Source organism: Anneissia japonica, unplaced genomic scaffold, assembly GCF_011630105.1.
Source record: "Anneissia japonica isolate Jap-2015-1 unplaced genomic scaffold, ASM1163010v1 scaffold9668_len1562885_cov226, whole genome shotgun sequence".
Lineage (NCBI taxonomy): Eukaryota > Metazoa > Echinodermata > Crinoidea > Comatulida > Comatulidae > Anneissia > Anneissia japonica.
In genome coordinates, this window is record NW_022711326.1 from 1489620 (window position 1) to 1506871 (window position 17252).

The 17252-nt window shown below is 33.4% G+C and overlaps 2 protein-coding genes across 11 annotated transcripts in view; one reads left to right on the top strand and one right to left on the bottom strand.

Annotated features, from left to right (window-relative positions):
- Positions 1–3653: 3653 nt before the first annotated feature.
- Positions 3654–11996, top strand: LOC117107434 (dnaJ homolog subfamily C member 4-like). 4 transcript variants are annotated; one of them, XM_033249123.1, is made up of 7 exons: positions 3654–3807; positions 4771–4858; positions 5379–5478; positions 6067–6254; positions 7242–7406; positions 7862–7948; positions 10624–11996. In XM_033249123.1, the coding sequence occupies exons 2-7, from the start codon at positions 4773–4775 to the stop codon at positions 10715–10717; spliced, it is 720 nt and encodes a 239-aa protein (XP_033105014.1). In that variant the 5' UTR covers positions 3654–3807; positions 4771–4772; the 3' UTR covers positions 10718–11996. The 4 variants fall into 4 exon arrangements, with proteins under 4 accessions (XP_033105014.1, XP_033105015.1, XP_033105016.1 ...); XM_033249124.1 differs by having other exon boundaries at positions 3703–3745; XM_033249125.1 differs by lacking the exon at positions 3654–3807 and adding an exon at positions 4086–4218.
- Positions 11997–13707: 1711 nt separating this feature from the next.
- Positions 13708–17252, bottom strand: part of LOC117107359 (SPARC-related modular calcium-binding protein 2-like) — a 43775-nt gene continuing 40230 nt past the window's right edge. For 6 of the 7 annotated variants that reach the window (XM_033249016.1, XM_033249014.1, XM_033249017.1 and 3 more), the window contains one exon: positions 16252–16854. In XM_033249016.1, coding sequence (XP_033104907.1) covers positions 16775–16854 — 80 coding nt within the window. In that variant the 3' untranslated portion in view covers positions 16252–16774. Of the gene's footprint in view, positions 15181–16251; positions 16855–17252 lie in introns of those variants that run through there. The other variant, XM_033249013.1, reaches the window with a different exon arrangement.

Below are 17252 nucleotides of genomic sequence, written 5' to 3' on the forward strand. Positions count from 1 at the left end.
CGGCACTGCCGCAGAGCGAAAAAAGCTGTCTATCGCCACTGCCACACAGTGTTATAAATCTGCTATTTTTCTATCTGCATTGCCGCGGAGTGCCAAAAAAACTCCGTCGAAATGCCGTATAAATAAATGCCGATAAATAAACTGCAATTATGTAAATAATTTTCACACGAACTTACAAATATCTTAATTAATATATCTTAATTAATATATCTTCATTAAATCTTAAATTATTTACTAATATTTTATACGTCACGAGTGAACCATCCTGAGCTCTGCTTACTAAAAATACGCGGTAATCGCGCGATAGTATTAGCATTTAAGATTTAACATGAAATGGAGCCATTTCGACTCTAAGTATGGAGTACTAACAGCAGTGTAAAAACATAACATGAAATGGAGCCATTTCGACCCTAAGTATGGAGTACTAACAGCAGTGTAAAAACATATATATAAGCATATAGGTGTATATATATTCAACACTTACTGTATATGACACAAATTTTCGGTCCGTCCGGACCCTCTTCAGTCCGATCGTCGTCTGAACCAATCGGTTTGTCTCCGCTTCCGCATAACATGTTACGTACCGCTATACGGAGTAGTGGTTATTCTTGAGTATGGTAAATAACTCATGACATCATACTGTTCCTGCATTTGCATACAGGACACATTGGCGATGCTTTTGTTTTTGTTGTTTGCTTTGTTTTGTTTTACATTACATTCAGTGTTAGGACCACTGAATTGTTTAAACGCTTAAATAATTAAAAACATAAATTTATATGTAGATTAAATTATCATAGAATTTACAATAAAACCTATAATTTATAAGATTATTTTTGAACCAGAATAAAATAGGCCTAGGTAAAATTTTATTGAAAAAAAACCCACATTTTACATAGACGTAAGTTGATTTAAAATGCTGAATCATTATTAATGGTATATACCTATTATATATTTCTATAAATTAATCAACAAATATCTCATTAATCTCACTATCGTAAAGAGGCCTATTGAAGTGTTATTGAAGTATCGTTAATTCTTTATTAAAGCATTATTTGAGCACCTTTATTATTATTAATTTTATTATTATTATTATTATTTTATATATTATTTATCAACCATAGTAACATTGAAAACAGGAATTATGTGCATCACAGAAAATAAGCTTATAATTTATAAGATTATTTTTTAAAACTGAATAAAATAGATACAATTTTTATTTAATAGCAGGTTTTGCATGGACGTAAGTTCATTTAATATGCTGATTGTTATTACCGTTGTCACAAACAGTGACAACGGTGAATACATAATTCCTTGGCGGAGGTAGAAATCGTTGCTATTATCCAAATAAAACACACAATTAAGCCTATGGATCAGTATAGAAAACAACAATATAGCGCAAAATCGTATGGCCGGACGGACGCACTCTAGTGATAAAGTTTTCCTCCATTAGTGGAAAAAGAAGGGCGCCGTGTGCGTCTGGATATACTTAGCCCCTGTCTCTTATACACATCTAGATGTGTATAAGAGACAGACTCATGACATTTATGTACACGGACAGTGAAATGACATAATATATTATGTTTACTAATGTATTATCATAAATATTGGACCATTAAAGAGGACATCTATCAAGCATATAGAATAAATAACATAAAATCAGTACAATAAAACATAACTTAATAAATTATTTTTATTTTTTTGGCAGTTATTGACAAAAGGAAATCATTCATCTCTTCTGAATTAATACCAACACCGACCGCACCTACAAGATCACATACACCTATGGAATATACAAAAATGGAATTCCTTGAAGCTGATACAGCCGAAGTAAACTCACCGCGTGCTTGCTCTCCTCCAAAGGTTCCTGCACGACCCTCAATTCGTGGAAAGGCTGTTTTGACAAGACAAGATGCTGATTCATCGGGAGATGAAGTGCGTCCCATGAGGCCAACTCCTCCGAAACGAACTCGCAGGAGCCCGGGTGAATCTCCTGTACATGCTCTGATTAAGGTGCATGAAGAATTGATAAAAATTGAGGAAGAGAAGGTTAATGGCAATGGAAACTTCATGTGCATGGCGTGCGAGTGGGGTAAAGAAAGGTTGCCTCCTGGTCTTCATGAAGAGGACGAGGATTGGACACGTACTTGGCCTCGTAGATTTAGCCGGGCTCTCACAGACACGATGAGAAGCCAAGGGTCATGTGATACCCTGTCTCTTATACACATCTAGATGTGTATTTATTATTATTATTATTATTATTATTATTATTGGTTTTTTTTTAATGTATATGCCAGGCCTCTAGTGTAGACCTATTTATACATAGTTTGTGGCTTGGACTCCCAACCCTTAGGTCAGGGGTTCGAAACTCTTGTTGTGCAAGTTGCTTGTGTCCTTGGGCAAGGCACTTTATCTACGTTTGTCTCTCTCTCTCTCTACCCAGGAGTATAAATGGGTACTTGGTAGGATTTTGTAGCATTGAATGCTCTAGTTTCGTGCGCTAAAAGAAGTAGCGAACGACTAGGGATACTCCCCCGGAGCAGAGAAGGTTGCACCAAACATGAAACACAAGATAGTTCTCCACAGTGACACAAAAAAAGTGTTCCACCGAGATGCATGTTGGGAATACAAACAATGGGACGCCCCTTACGGCTGGATCTAAAAACCAAACTTTCGTTACCAAGTCGTCGCGTATTTTATTGTCAATTCTCAATTAAAAAATTGTACACAATTGTACAATTAGTACAATTGTACCCAGACAGTGACAACGGTGAATACATAATTCCTTGGCGGAGGTAGAAATCGTTGCTATTATCCAAATAAAACACACAATTAAGCCTATGGATCAGTATAGAAAACAACAATATAGCGCAAAATCGTATGGCCGGACGGACGCACTCTAGTGATAGAGTTTTCCTCCATTAGTGGAAAAAGAAGGGCGCCGTGTGCGTCTGGATATACTTAGCCCACAGCCATTGATATATTTCCATAGAGAAAATAGCCAACAGAAGGGCGCCCTGTACGTCGGGCACGAAGTATAGAAAACTTTCATGGTTAAAAAGAAAGGTGCTGCCTACGTCGGGCACGATTTCCGCCTCATTTTTACTATGCGAGTGCTCTATCTTGTCTTTCTAGTATCTTGGTTGCACTTTGTGCTGGTTGCCATTGTACGTTATCCAGTGACCAGGGGTAATAACGCTCGCGCCTTTGATCATTCAATTTGAATTGGCGCCTTATAAATATTTGGGTATGTCTAATGTCGATATTGATATTTTTTTTTCACAATCTAAAGCTTTTTAATGTATTTTCATTATATCTATTTACATAAATATTTTATATGTATTTTAACCTGTTAGTGGCGGTTGTTATCGATGTTGGTTAGTACGAAATAAATATATAAAAAAATAAATAAATAAATATAATAATGTATATATTTAATAATTTAATTAGAAATAATTATAATTAATTGTAAAACATATGTAATATAATGTTAACAATAATATAGGCTAGGCTAAACCTAATTAATTATTGGTACCATAATGTCATCTATCGATAAAAACATCGATTCGATTAACAGCAGCTTTTCGCACTGTGGCAGTGCCGATAGACAGCAACTTTTTCGCACTACGGCAATGCCGATAGAAAACAGCAGCTTTGTGGCACTGCGGCAGTGCCGATAGAAAACAGCGCCTATCTTTCGCACTGCGGCAGTGCCGATAGCCATTACACGACGACTGCGAAATTTTCAGTACAGTAATTTGTTGTTTTTAATGAGCTTTATATGATTAATTCACATTTTTAATATCCTCAGTGAGTATTGCTTGAGCGATTTCGTTTGTTGAAATGGCTAAACCTCTAGGCATTGTACTACTAGGCCTAGCTAGGCCTAGGCTACGCCTGGCCATAATAGTAGCCTAGCATTATTATACTCTTTGGTCCTAGCAGGGAGTTGTTATAACAACTCCCTGCCTAGCTAGACCTAGCCTAGGTAGGCCCGTACGGACCGGGACGGCATCCCGGCCCAGGTTAGGCTGATTCAGACTTGTTTCCTCCCTTCATGACGATGAGGGGCAGGCTAGGCCTAGGCCTGCTACAACCATCATTACTACTTGTACTACTACTACTACTAGACTACTACTACTACTAGGGCCTACTACTGCTAGGCATACTGCGACTACTACCACCACCTGCAAAGAGTGTATCAAGGCTTTGTCGTCCGAAGTAATGTTTATTATATTAGTAAAAAAAAGTAGATACTGATATAAGGCATAGGCCATACCAGGGAGTTGTTATAGTGACACTATAAATAACAACTCCCTGGCCATACAATCAATGAATGCACCTCATTGTATCATGTGATACCCGCGGTCCATGGATCGCACCTGATCCGTGATGTGTTGTCTATTTATACTGTGCAAACTCCAAATTATAGATACTGTATCTTGTATAATAATAGATGGATTTAGTGCCACCATGATTTGCCTGATCCATGACCCATGTCCCCAACCAATGGGAAAGCCTATTTCCAAGAGGATCACATTCTGTGAGGATTACATTTTTTTTTCTTGCTGAGGAATTGTGAACTATACTATCACTATATACTACACTACTATACTATAGTACATACTATACTGTGTACTATAACTACAGTATATTAAGTCTCAGCCCGTGTCTCAGGTAATCTTTCAAATCAACGAAAAATTATTTAACTATCCTAAAGCACTTAGGAGCATAATTGACTAAAGTGACACTTTTTCTTATTTGATAACTTAGACATGGATTGTATTCTAACATTGTGTAAACGATGTACAAAATGCTGCAGCTACCTCATCTTGGCTCACAGGTCCTTTTCATCATCAAGGTATTTATAAGGATAATAAGGTTAAGGTTATTAATAACAATTCATTTACAATGGATATTCATTCCCTGAAGATATGGTTAATAATGCTGGTGGTGATAAGAAGGGTGATGATGATGAGGAAGGTTTAACAGAAATAAATTAGTTTAATAATATAGTCCTTAAAGATTGTTAAAGTTTTAATGCTAACTTTCATTATGTTTATATTAATGACTTGTTCATATTAATGATATGTTCATATTAATGACTTGCCTCATATTATATACTGGGATTTTCAATGTTCTTTCTTCCATTTTTATTGTGTAAAGTTGAAATTTGTATTTTATTTTTAATATTATTACTAAATATCAAGGTTAATTTGTTGTATTTTATTAGGCATAGGTTTATTGAGGAATGTATTTTTATATGTAAATGATGATGATGATGATGATAAAGAAATTATGTAAAATTGTTTGAATAAATGTGGGTGTTCCCCACGAAAGATAAAAAAAAAAAAAACTTTCATTATGTTTCATTTGTACAGTATTGCTTTAGAAGCATCTGATTTTTATGATGTTCTAAATGTATCAAGAACTGCAAGTAGGAAAGAGATAAAACAGGCTTATTTTTCACTGTCAAAGCAGGTGAGGAAATAAGTGCAGTTGTATTTATTTATTTATTGTGTTTAACTCTAAGATGTAGATGGTGAGTTCTATTCCCATTGGGATTCACATGCCATTTACATATTTTAAAAAATATATTATTTAGCTTGGTTTTTAACAATGATGATGAAAATACTTTGTCATGGCTTAACATTCCAAAAGAATATTCAAAGGAAATATATAAAGGTGTAGTTAATGGCAGAAAATCATTATCTCATTGTAAATGTGCACAGTTGAATTTTTAACTTATCAGCTCTTCTGGTGTACAAGATAATTTTAAAGTCAAATGCCTTACCCATTGATACAGAGATCTGTACTAAATGAATTAAAAACTTTTCACCATGCTCTAATCTCCAATTTTAGGTTTTATGACCAAAATCACAAACCCCATAAATGTTGTTTAGTGTAGTGGTCTGGTAACCAAAATGTATTACATTAAGCCTTGGAGTGTGGCCTTTTATGCTCCTCTTAGGTAAAAAAAAAACATTTTTGTGAAAAAGCTGGCCTGAGATTTTCAAAATTTTGGTTTGTCTAAGTTTCTTAGACTAACTAAATTGATGTACATTATAGCTTCATCCAGATCGAAATCTATCAAACCCTAATCACCATAAGAAGTTTGTAGAGCTTAACGAAGCTTACAATGTCCTCAGCAAGCCACTTTCAAGGCGACAGTATGATGAGAGGCTCTCAAGATTGAGATGGGGGCAGAGTACTTCAGGTGCAAGTTCCGGCCAACCACACTCCAACCACTACAATTGGTCAGTTTAAAATATAGGTCATGTATAAATTTACATTCACTAGATGAACTGAACTTGTGCAAATTCTTATATAATTTATTATACTTTACTATAGTGCACACACGCTTTAATAATAATGTTATGTAGTGCATAAAAGCTTCTATGCGCTCACGCTTTAATAATAATGTTATGTAGTGCATAAAAGCTTCTATGTGCTTTACAGCAACAAATTTAACTTAACACATCTTATAAAAAGTTAGTGTACTGTAAATCATAACAATCATTCAAAATAGTTTAAATATACATTTTTTATATAGCTTAGTTCTGAAAATAGATGGTATTTTTGCACCAAGATAGTTTTATCAAATATCATTTATCAGACTGTATGTATTACTGGCCTCTTTTATCAGACTGTATGTATTACTGGCCTCTTTTATCAGACTGTATTTATTACTGGCCTCTTTTATCAGACTGTATGTATTACTGGCCTCTTTTATCAGACTGTATGTATTACTGGCCTCTTTTATCAGACTGTATGTATTACTGGCCTCTTTTATCAGACTGTATGTATTACTGTTATCAGACTGTATGTATTACTGGCCTCTTTTATCAGACTGTATGTATTACTGGCCTCTTTTATCAGACTGTATGTATTACTGGCCTCTTTTATCTGACTGTATGTATTACTGGCCTCTTTTATCAGACTGTATGTATTACTGGCCTCTTTTATCAGACTGTATGTATTACTGGCCTCTTTTATCAGACTGTATGTATTACTGGCCTCTTTTATCAGACTGTATGTATTACTGGCCTTTTTTATCAGACTGTATGTATTACTGGCCTCTTTTCCCTTCACTTTTTTTACCACATATTCCATGTCTTAGCTGTTCATTTATAATATGAAATTATAACCTGATTGTTAGTCTGCTAGCCAAAAATCCTTGTACATCAAATAATAATTTGTGTCGGACAAACCCATTAACAATATTTATATATATCATCTACTAGGTACCATGAAGTAAACCATTCAGTGCATTCACCAAACTCAAAGAAAGGACATTTTAGGGGTTACTATGGTATACAAGGTGTTGACAAGCTGAGTAACCGTATGATTTTGTACGGTGTTCTTATCTACTTCGTAGCTGGTATTATTGTGCATTATTTAGTATATCAGTAAGTTTTGTGTTATTTGTCTGTTGTATCAGTGTTGCCACTCTATAAAGTTTGTGTAACTATGGTTTGGTGGGTAAGATACACACCAGCATTTTAATCTCAGGGTTCTGGGCTCAAGTTTTGAGAAATATTGTCAGGATTTTTCTCACCTCACAATAGTTTCCTCATGTGTCTCAACTGCTTATTGATTTTCAATATAAGTATTGAATCTGCTGAGTATGAATGTTTCATCATTTGTTAATTATTAGTAAGTTATGCAATACCCTTTATAAGAAGTGTAATATTGACAGGAAAACCTATATTTGACCTCAAAGTTGAATTAGTAGAATATTAGAATGATACTCAAATTTTCTGTGGTTTGCATTTTGTTATGGACTACTGTATACAAATGTTTTCAAAATATGATTTATCTTATCTTGGTGTATGAATGGTAATGTGTCTGTTGTCTCATTTAGACAAAGCAGTGAATATACACAGCAGCAGTTAAATGAAAAGGATAAAAAGATAGCGCTGATTTATGATGTCGCTAAAAAGAGAGCTATGTAAGTATGATCAGATGACCTCTTTCTTCAGGTGACAAGCAGAGACATGAACATAGTACAGAAAGCATTCATTAAAATCAATGATTACCTCCGTTTCACTGGAAAACTCATGTACTAAGTTTTAGTATTCAGGACACTATTGAAAAATAAGTTTTAGTTTTGAGGACCCTATTGAAAAAGTAATGTGAAAAACAACACCCAAAGGAGTCATTATTTCCTTCAAAAATTGCATTCAAGCCCATAGCCTGTATGTTTACATGTTAGGTTCAAAATTAAAGTGTACTGTATATTCCTCAATTGGTCATGCTCCAATTGCAGGGTATATATCAACGTAAATGTCAGCATATTTATAATAAACAACATCAACACCTACGAATTCACACTATGAAAACACAGACTTCAGTTATAACAAATTAAATATATTTCATGACACCCACATGCAAAATCAGATTATGGCTTTTTATCCCACTGAGGTTTTAATGTAATTACAACTATACCAAATTACACTGAATCTGAAATTATTGTATTTATATTTAGTTTAGGATTTTTGTTTGTAGTGTAAACAGTAGTTTATTTCTGCCATGCTGTTGTGTTCACATTGCTGTAATCAGACATTGTTGAAACCCAGACAAAAAAAAAATTAACTTCCAGCCGACTAATGGCATTTGCATGCAATGCATATCGCCCACGTTGACCACATTACTTTGGCAATGTGTCAGCACATAATTAGTTTTTTAACAAGTGTGACAATATTTTATGTACTTTTCCGATGTGTCCTGTGAAATGCAGAAAACAAATTAAAGAAATTGTAGAAATTTCATCTAGAACTTATTGATTATTTTTAAAAGTTTTAATTGAACAATTTTCAAAATATTTTTCAGTTGATGGTTACTTTAATACTAAGTGGTTCTATTTACAGCCTAGTCATCACACAGAAATTTAAATTTAACTAAAAAAGCTTATATGATGATTTATTAACCTTTTTGTTATATGTAACCTTTTCATGGCTAGCTCCCAATATTGGTGTGTGGGCTTTGATGGACCCCTGAGGGAAATAAGCAAAGCTCTAGTTAAGCTAATGTAAATTATTAAAACAATTTAGCAATCCTATATACTGTCTCTTATACACATCTAGATGTGTATAAGAGACATTCAGATTAAATACATAGAAATTATACTATTTTAATTTTAATAATAGTACTAATAACAGTAAAGAATCAGAAATATGGATTGATTCTTCTGTAGATTTTACCAAAAACAGTATAATTTAAAATTAATTATCAAGTGTAGCATTCTGTAGATTAAAATTATTCATCATCAAAGATGTTGGGGAATTTCACTTGGTTGCAACCATTACACTGGTGTCTCTGGTATACGTTTACCGTAGTGAATGAACTAACCAAATTGTTATACAGAAGAAAAAATAATATTTAATATTAGGTTTTTTAATACATTTTTGGCTGACTGGAATTGAATTCTCATTGAATCATAAAAATATTTGTGTAGGTGTAGGTTTGCATTGATTATTTAAACTATGATCCTAGGAATGATTAATAGGGCCCATGGAAAAATTGTTTAAGCTTAAATTAGTCAAGTTCTATTATTTTTGGGTCATGAGGTGTTGGACCTATCTTAGAAGTATGTTTCACTCAAATAAATAATATTGAGTGTTTACTGTATATATTTAAGGAAATCATTAACTTTGAATTAAAACTGAGATTTTTCTTTACAATTTACAGATGCAGTTATGATATTAATAATTATCATCATTGTTGAATAATAATAATAATATTTTATAGATGATACACAATCTGATTGCTTTTTTCCTTTCATTTTTTAATGTTCAGTATGTGATTTTAATGTTCAGTATGTGATTTTACAACTTGCTTGTCAGAATACATGTCAAAAATGGCATGACTTACTTTTAGTCTAAGTGTAAAGAGTCAATGTTCTTTGCAGCTAAGTTTAGCTCATATCCTTGGAGACCAATTATGTTTTTTTACATTTCATTCATGTACAGCATTCAGATTTGATTCCTGACCACGTACATAAAAAAATGCCCAGCATCTCTGCCAAGTATCAATTACAGCAGTTGATTTGATTTAATTTATTCTAAACAAATATAATTACCAAAGAGTAGGTTCACACTATCCAGATGGGGAGATAACCGTTAACCGTTAGCATGCGTGTGGGAACGGACGATCGGTTAGCTCTAACCGTTCCCATGAAGAGGATACGCTTTGGTTAGCGAGTGCTATCGGTTAACAGGTTGACCTCATTTTTATCATTAACCAATCAGATGCATGCATTTCCAATTTTGATCAGTGATCCCACCGTCATCTTCTTCATATCTAGATCGGGGATTTTCTAATATGAACGCAATGGTAAGCGCGTATATCTGGATCCTGCTAACCTTAGATGGTGTGTGTGATTGTAGCCAAAATATTATATAACGTTATATAGTATTATCAAAATTGGAGTTATTAAATTTATTAAATTTTCTCAAAAGTAAGGCTAATTATCTACTACTATTTATTAAATATTTTACAACAAATTAACTTCATTTTCATTTTTATCTGAACATCATGAGCAAGGTACATTCAGGCTGTGTTAGTTAATTTGATCAAATCAATCATCACATTTTTCTTAATTTAATTGTTTTGTTTGTAATTCAGGGAAAATGGAAATCAGAAGCAGATGCAACTAATACGCAAAACACACGAAGACTTGCAAAGCCAACGCTTACACTACGTCAACGATGATGACTGACAGTGTCCGGATATTGAAATCAAAAGTCGAATTTGATATTAAAAATAGTGAAAAGTGAATGATGGGTGGATGATGGTGTTTTGTTTTTATATGTCAAACTCATCAGTGTCATGTGCTGTCATGACGCTGGTACAAAATTTGACAACTGGATTATTCTGTTGTTCTTACCATGGCTTGAGAAAAAGCCTTTTGCAGTATTTTTTATCCTGTAGCATAGATTAGCTTGTTTCACTGTGAATCTATTACTATGGGAATTTCTTGGTTCCTATATACTACTGCTGTGTTGTTTCAAAAGTTAACTTTAATGAATTTGTTACTATAGTACTTCTGTTACTTATAGGCTAATAAAATGAATTTTAAAGAAATGGTTTATTTATCTAATTTAATCACACTTCATGATGAATAAATTAGTCTGTCAGATAAGATCATATTCAGTTTGATGTTTGTCTGTCAAATTCAACAGACCTTTATGACAACTTTCAACAGATTAAAGTCAGCCACTCACTGCATCGTATGATGAATCAAACTTAACTCACCTGGGAGCGCTAGGCAATGTGACGCCGTCTACTGATTGTCGGTGGCAGTCTGAACGGATCATCATTAAAAACGATCCGATGTATCATCATTAAAAACGATCCGCTGTGTGCGCGTTGTGGCAGAAAAAATGGCATTCGTAAAACCAGGTATATTAGAACCCGAAGAAAATCACTTCAAATTCAATATTATGTATGAAAAGTGAAGGAATTCCTTAAATCAATGGATATATTATATGAATATTGTTATGAAAATTAGGCATATTATTCAAATGCATTGGTCCAACATAAAAGAAGAATATGCATTAGAAACTGGAAAACATTTAAACTCACAGCACTGAATATTAAAATATATAATTATTATAAACAATGAAAAATTTAAATATACAGTATTAATGTATATATTTAAGTATATTAATATATTAAGAGAAATCAAATTAATAATATACAAAATATATATTTTAAAAAAATGCATTAAAAATAATATATTATAATTATTAATTATATACAATATAATTTTGGATTTTAATTGCTTGGTTGTTAAAGTGCTTGTCTTCTTGTTCCAGGGTTCTGGGTTCAATTCTAACAGTAGCAGGATTTTTCTTTCATTTTTTCATTGGTTTATAAAACATAATTCCTCCATGGTCTATGCAGAGCATCTTGTGTTAAGGGATTCACACTTCACTAAGTGTGATCAATGCTTCTTCGAATGTGAAGTAATTAAATTTATTACATGTTGAAGAAAATGTTTCTGAGAATTGTATTTATTAATCATCAACTTATATTAACATCAGCCGCCCCCCCCCTAGAGCCTAATTTGCATAATAGAGTTGAAATGTGTTTTTAAAGTATTGCTACTATTGCTTCTTTAGTTTCCCACTAGTTGAAATTTGTCCTTTTATAGTCAATCAAAATTTAATGACAACAAAATAAATAAGTGCTGCTTTTTAATTTAATAAATCATTATATCTTGACACCAAAGGGGAGATTATCTTGAACCCTGCCCTCCATTGCAGTACTTTGCTGTCCCAATAAACAGACGATGGCACGCTGTCTTTTGGAAGGGACGTTTAAAACTTGTGTGACTAACTAATAGGACACGTTGGTTTATTTTGATGATAAATTGTGATGGTGATGTTGCTGCTAATGATCATGATAATGATAATTACGGTACTATTGCTGCTATTTTTATTATTGCCAAATGATCAATATTTTTTTCAGGCAGACTGGTTTCAAATCTGACATAGGATGGTGTTCTAGATCAGACGTGAAGGTAAACTTTGTAATCAACGAATTTCCTCATGACGCGAGTATGCTCTCCGATTTGACGTTTTTAATAGGACTGGTCTGTCAGTGTGCGAATCATTTAAGTCCCGAACAGCCCCTAAGGTATAGACGACGGAGAAATGCAATGCCGATGATTAAAATGCACCTTTGATACCGAATGGTTCAATAGTATAGTGATATACATTAATGACACGGAAACCTCTCGAAAATGCAATTAAAACATCGATAATTTTAGAGTTTTTGTTTAGAATGTTTGGAGGCATTTTAACCCAATTAATAAAAGTATAAAGTAATCTAAGTTGACTTGCTTTTTAATTTATAGTCTGCTAAACTTTTCTCCTCCTATCTCTTCAGGAGTAGGCCTAGTACGGTAGGCGTCTGTGAGTTCTATGTTGCTCAAGCCAGTATTCTTTTCCCAGGTGCCTTTTCTGACACATAACTTAGCTTCACTGATATTTTTTGTGAAGGGGCACCTGGAGAAGATGGATGTGTAGGAGTGCAGAAGGGTGAGGGGCGCTAACTTTAAGTGAGGAGGGGAGGATTAAGTAAAGGGCAGCAAGCTGTTAAAATAAGGTAATAAGAGTAACTGCTTTAGTGACGTGTATTTAAGCCGAGCTAATTAACTGGGTATTTTTTGGTGGGGGGAGGCATTTCTCTTATTATACTCCACTGCACTTCCCAGCAAGTAAATGTGATTAAAGCGTGCCCCTAAAATCAATATCAGTGGCCCGATTTATTTCGTTCATGCTACAAGTGTCGTCAATTCTACAATTCATGTGAGCCTATCAGTACGGGGCAAGTTTAAAGCGGTTCACTCCAACGAACTGTCAGTACGTACATGGCACTCGCGCCTACTTCTAAAGATAAAGGGTTAAAGATATTTTATTTATTTTCCTCAAATAATAACCATGACAGAAACGTGGCTGAATTCAGGTGTATGCAATGCGCGCTATGCTATGCCAGCATCCAAATATTAAAAGTATACCGTACCTCCTACTGTGTATGCGTCGACCCAGCAATATCTCACGAGAGCATTCACACCGAATCTGAATTTTCGGATAGGAAAGCTTACCGAAGTGATCAGAAAATCGGATCAGTGTGTTTGGAAATGAGGTCCGAATTTCGGTTCTGGTCAATAGCGATAAATAAAAACGATTAGTAAAAGGCAGACAGTATTATAATATTCATTTGTATTTTATACTTCGTTTTCGTTTCACAATTATAAGCTAACCAGAAATAGGCTTAATAGCACGACTCTCAGTTTTAAGTATATAATGACAATACCTTTAAACATGGTTTGTATCCTTATAATAAATACACCTACGGACTAATTTATCCACCTTTACAAGGCTTTCATTGCTTGGTTATTCGTCTATAAATCTAAAAATAGCTGACAGTTTCTAACATTATTATCTTACACATGAACCACAGCACTCTGTCCAGCTACTATACCGCGCTCTATCCATGTACATAGCAGACAATAAATCCCCATTTTATTAGTTTTGTCAATTTAAGTTGAATACTAAGAGCATATACATTTTTACTGCCGCGCGGTTCTATTATTCAATTAGCTGGTTATTTTAATTATTCCTAAAAGTAACCATACCCTTCATTTCTATATATACAAGCAAAGAGATAAAATAATCCATTTTTATATCAATATCTAGCTTAAATTAAAAAAAAATAAAAAATTTTTGGCACGGTATATTCATACACTTGTTCATTACTCGGTGCCTACCTTGGTCTACTCCACACTTAATACAGGCTAATACAGACTGTAAACTTAACTACAGTAGAACCCCTCCTTTGGGACACCCCTATTAAGGGGACACCTTTTCGGCCTCGAAACAAGGGAAAGTACATCTTTTAACGTTATGGCCAACCCTGGGGACACTTACTTTGGTCCCGAAGGTGTCCCTTTAATAGGGGCTCTACTGTATTTTCAAAAAATGGATTAGGTCACAGTAACTTTGAGATGAATCGATGCCCTACAAAAACGTCGCAACCTAGCAAATAATATGGCTCGATTGACAGCTGCCCGATCTCACAGTGGTGTATCCTAACGACCTGCGAGCACGTACGCGTACATACGAGCTGCTATCACAGCCAATTCAAGACGGTGATTTCAGGATATTTAATTTTCTAAATGTCATAAGCCTTCAACATTAATTAGGGCCTACTCAGTGTGCAACTAATAATAAAACCAATAATTTCAACCGAATATTTTCAATTGCGAGTCATTTTTAAATCTGTCTAACTTGCTGACGCAGTTTAATGATGGCATAAGTTTTCAATGATGGCATAAACGACTTTATAATTTACAAAAACCTTTATCATAATCAAAGTCGACGTCGAGCCTTTGCAGACTATCATTTGCGCCCTTGGCAAGTAATTATCGCACAAAAAATATAAGGCGCCAACTTTCTTCTTTATTTTTGGAAATCAATAATTGTAATGGAATGCCTAGAAATTCAAATCATGGGAATATCGTAAACGAGTCTGACATTATATATCTTATAGGCCTATTCCACATAATTATTACTTAATTGTTAAAAACAATGTGATCTACGGAGTAGTATTTATTGATGGTTTCCCGGTGTCTACGTTGGTTCTGTTGCGTATTCTCTTGTTATGACAAGATGCCTAGAAGACAGTGAATAAAAGAACGTTATAAACTTACAAGTATAACTGTTTACAGACGTACGCATGTGCAGTGAGTGCTGTGTGTGTATATTTGAACAGGTGACACTATACAAATGCTGTCTCTTATACACATCTAGATGTGTATAAGAGACAGGTGTATGCGTCGACCCAGCAATATCTCACGAGAGCATTCACACCGAATCTGAATTTTCGGATAGGAAAGCTTACCGAAGTGATCAGAAAATCGGATCAGTGTGTTTGGAAATGAGGTCCGAATTTCGGTTCTGGTCAATAGCGATAAATAAAAACGATTAGTAAAAGGCAGACAGTATTATAATATTCATTTGTATTTTATACTTCGTTTTCGTTTCACAATTATAAGCTAACCAGAAATAGGCTTAATAGCACGACTCTCAGTTTTAAGTATATAATGACAATACCTTTAAACATGGTATAAATTATTTTAGTCAAAATATGGTGCTACATTAAAATTAATTTACTAATACAAATCACATATATACATTCATGATGAATAATTTATGCAATGTATAATGATATTGTCATGAATATTCATATTCATATGACAAATAGTCAGTGTCAGCATAATCTACCTATAATTTAACTTTTTGCATAATGTATACAACTGCTGGTTCACAGCAAAATGTATCTAATGAACATTATGATAAAAGCAAATAAATCTATTTTGACACATTTCTGTCACATCCGCCAATCAATGTTGATAACGAAATTAATGACATCATATTTGATGTACTGAGTTTAAAGGTCAAACATTACATTAAACACTTGACATTGTGCAGTAGTTGGTGACTGTGTAATTAAACAAAATAAATGACAGGTGTCCAAGACAACTCTAGAAGCAATCTATACATCAACTAATCTATCAATAGTGTACAGAAGAGTAGCAGAAGGCAGCTAATATTTGTATTATCACAAACGACAGAAGAAAAAACATGTTATGAAGACAACTACTGTTAACGGCAGATGTTATAACACATCCAACATTGAAGGTGAACCTGGGAATGTGCAACTGGGAACAATCATGTTTGTTTGATCAATGGTTTGTGTTCTGACTCGCATTTAAAATATTTAAATTTTATTATTACTAATAATAATATTAAATTTTAAAATAATTATTAATAATAATTTTTATTTATTATTAATAATAATTTTTAAAATACTGTAACTATAAGGCAAAGAAATATCAAGGCTTAAAAATGTTATTACCAAATATTGGTATTGTATAACTTTACAATTAACTTAAAAAATTATAATAAGTGATTGTTGACAAAATTTTATAAAAACAATTTGCAAGTTAAAATTTTGTATTCCTTGTTTACTTTTAGTTAGGCAATAACGTAATTATCATTGCCAATCTATTTTTTTTTCAGTTGATATAAGTGTACATTTGTGGATCAATATTAGTAGCAGGTAATATAACCGTCAGGTGCGCATTTGGTTTCACATTCTTGTTATTACTACAGCAACTACAGAAGTAGAGTACCATGGTTGCCAAGTGTTATTATGTGCAACTTGCGGAGCTAGTTAACACACAGACGATTAGCAGGTGCGGTTTTCATAGCAAAAATGGTGGCACAGACTCACTGAACGGATTGTTGCCACGTCTCGTTGCAGTTGTCGGCGGTGGACCAGAAGCTGTGGTGAAAAGTAAATTGATATCAATTAACGGTTGACAGAAAGTTTCAACGTATAACAATTTTACATTACAAATAATAAATAATTAAAATTATTATAATTTCTATAAGTAACTAAATTTGTGTACATTTATAATAATTAATAACTATAATATTACTGTCATCATAATCATAATTATATTATTTTTAATGCCATAACATTCATAATTAAATTATTAAGTATCAGTACTGTATCAGGGTTTAAAAAAAAAAATATTATGACATATATTATGCATGGTATACCAATATTTTTTATGCATTATTTTCATTCTTAATTTATTAATGATTATTATTATTATATTTATGAATTGAATTGATATTATGATTATGATGATAATTTTACAATGACGATAATTTTTG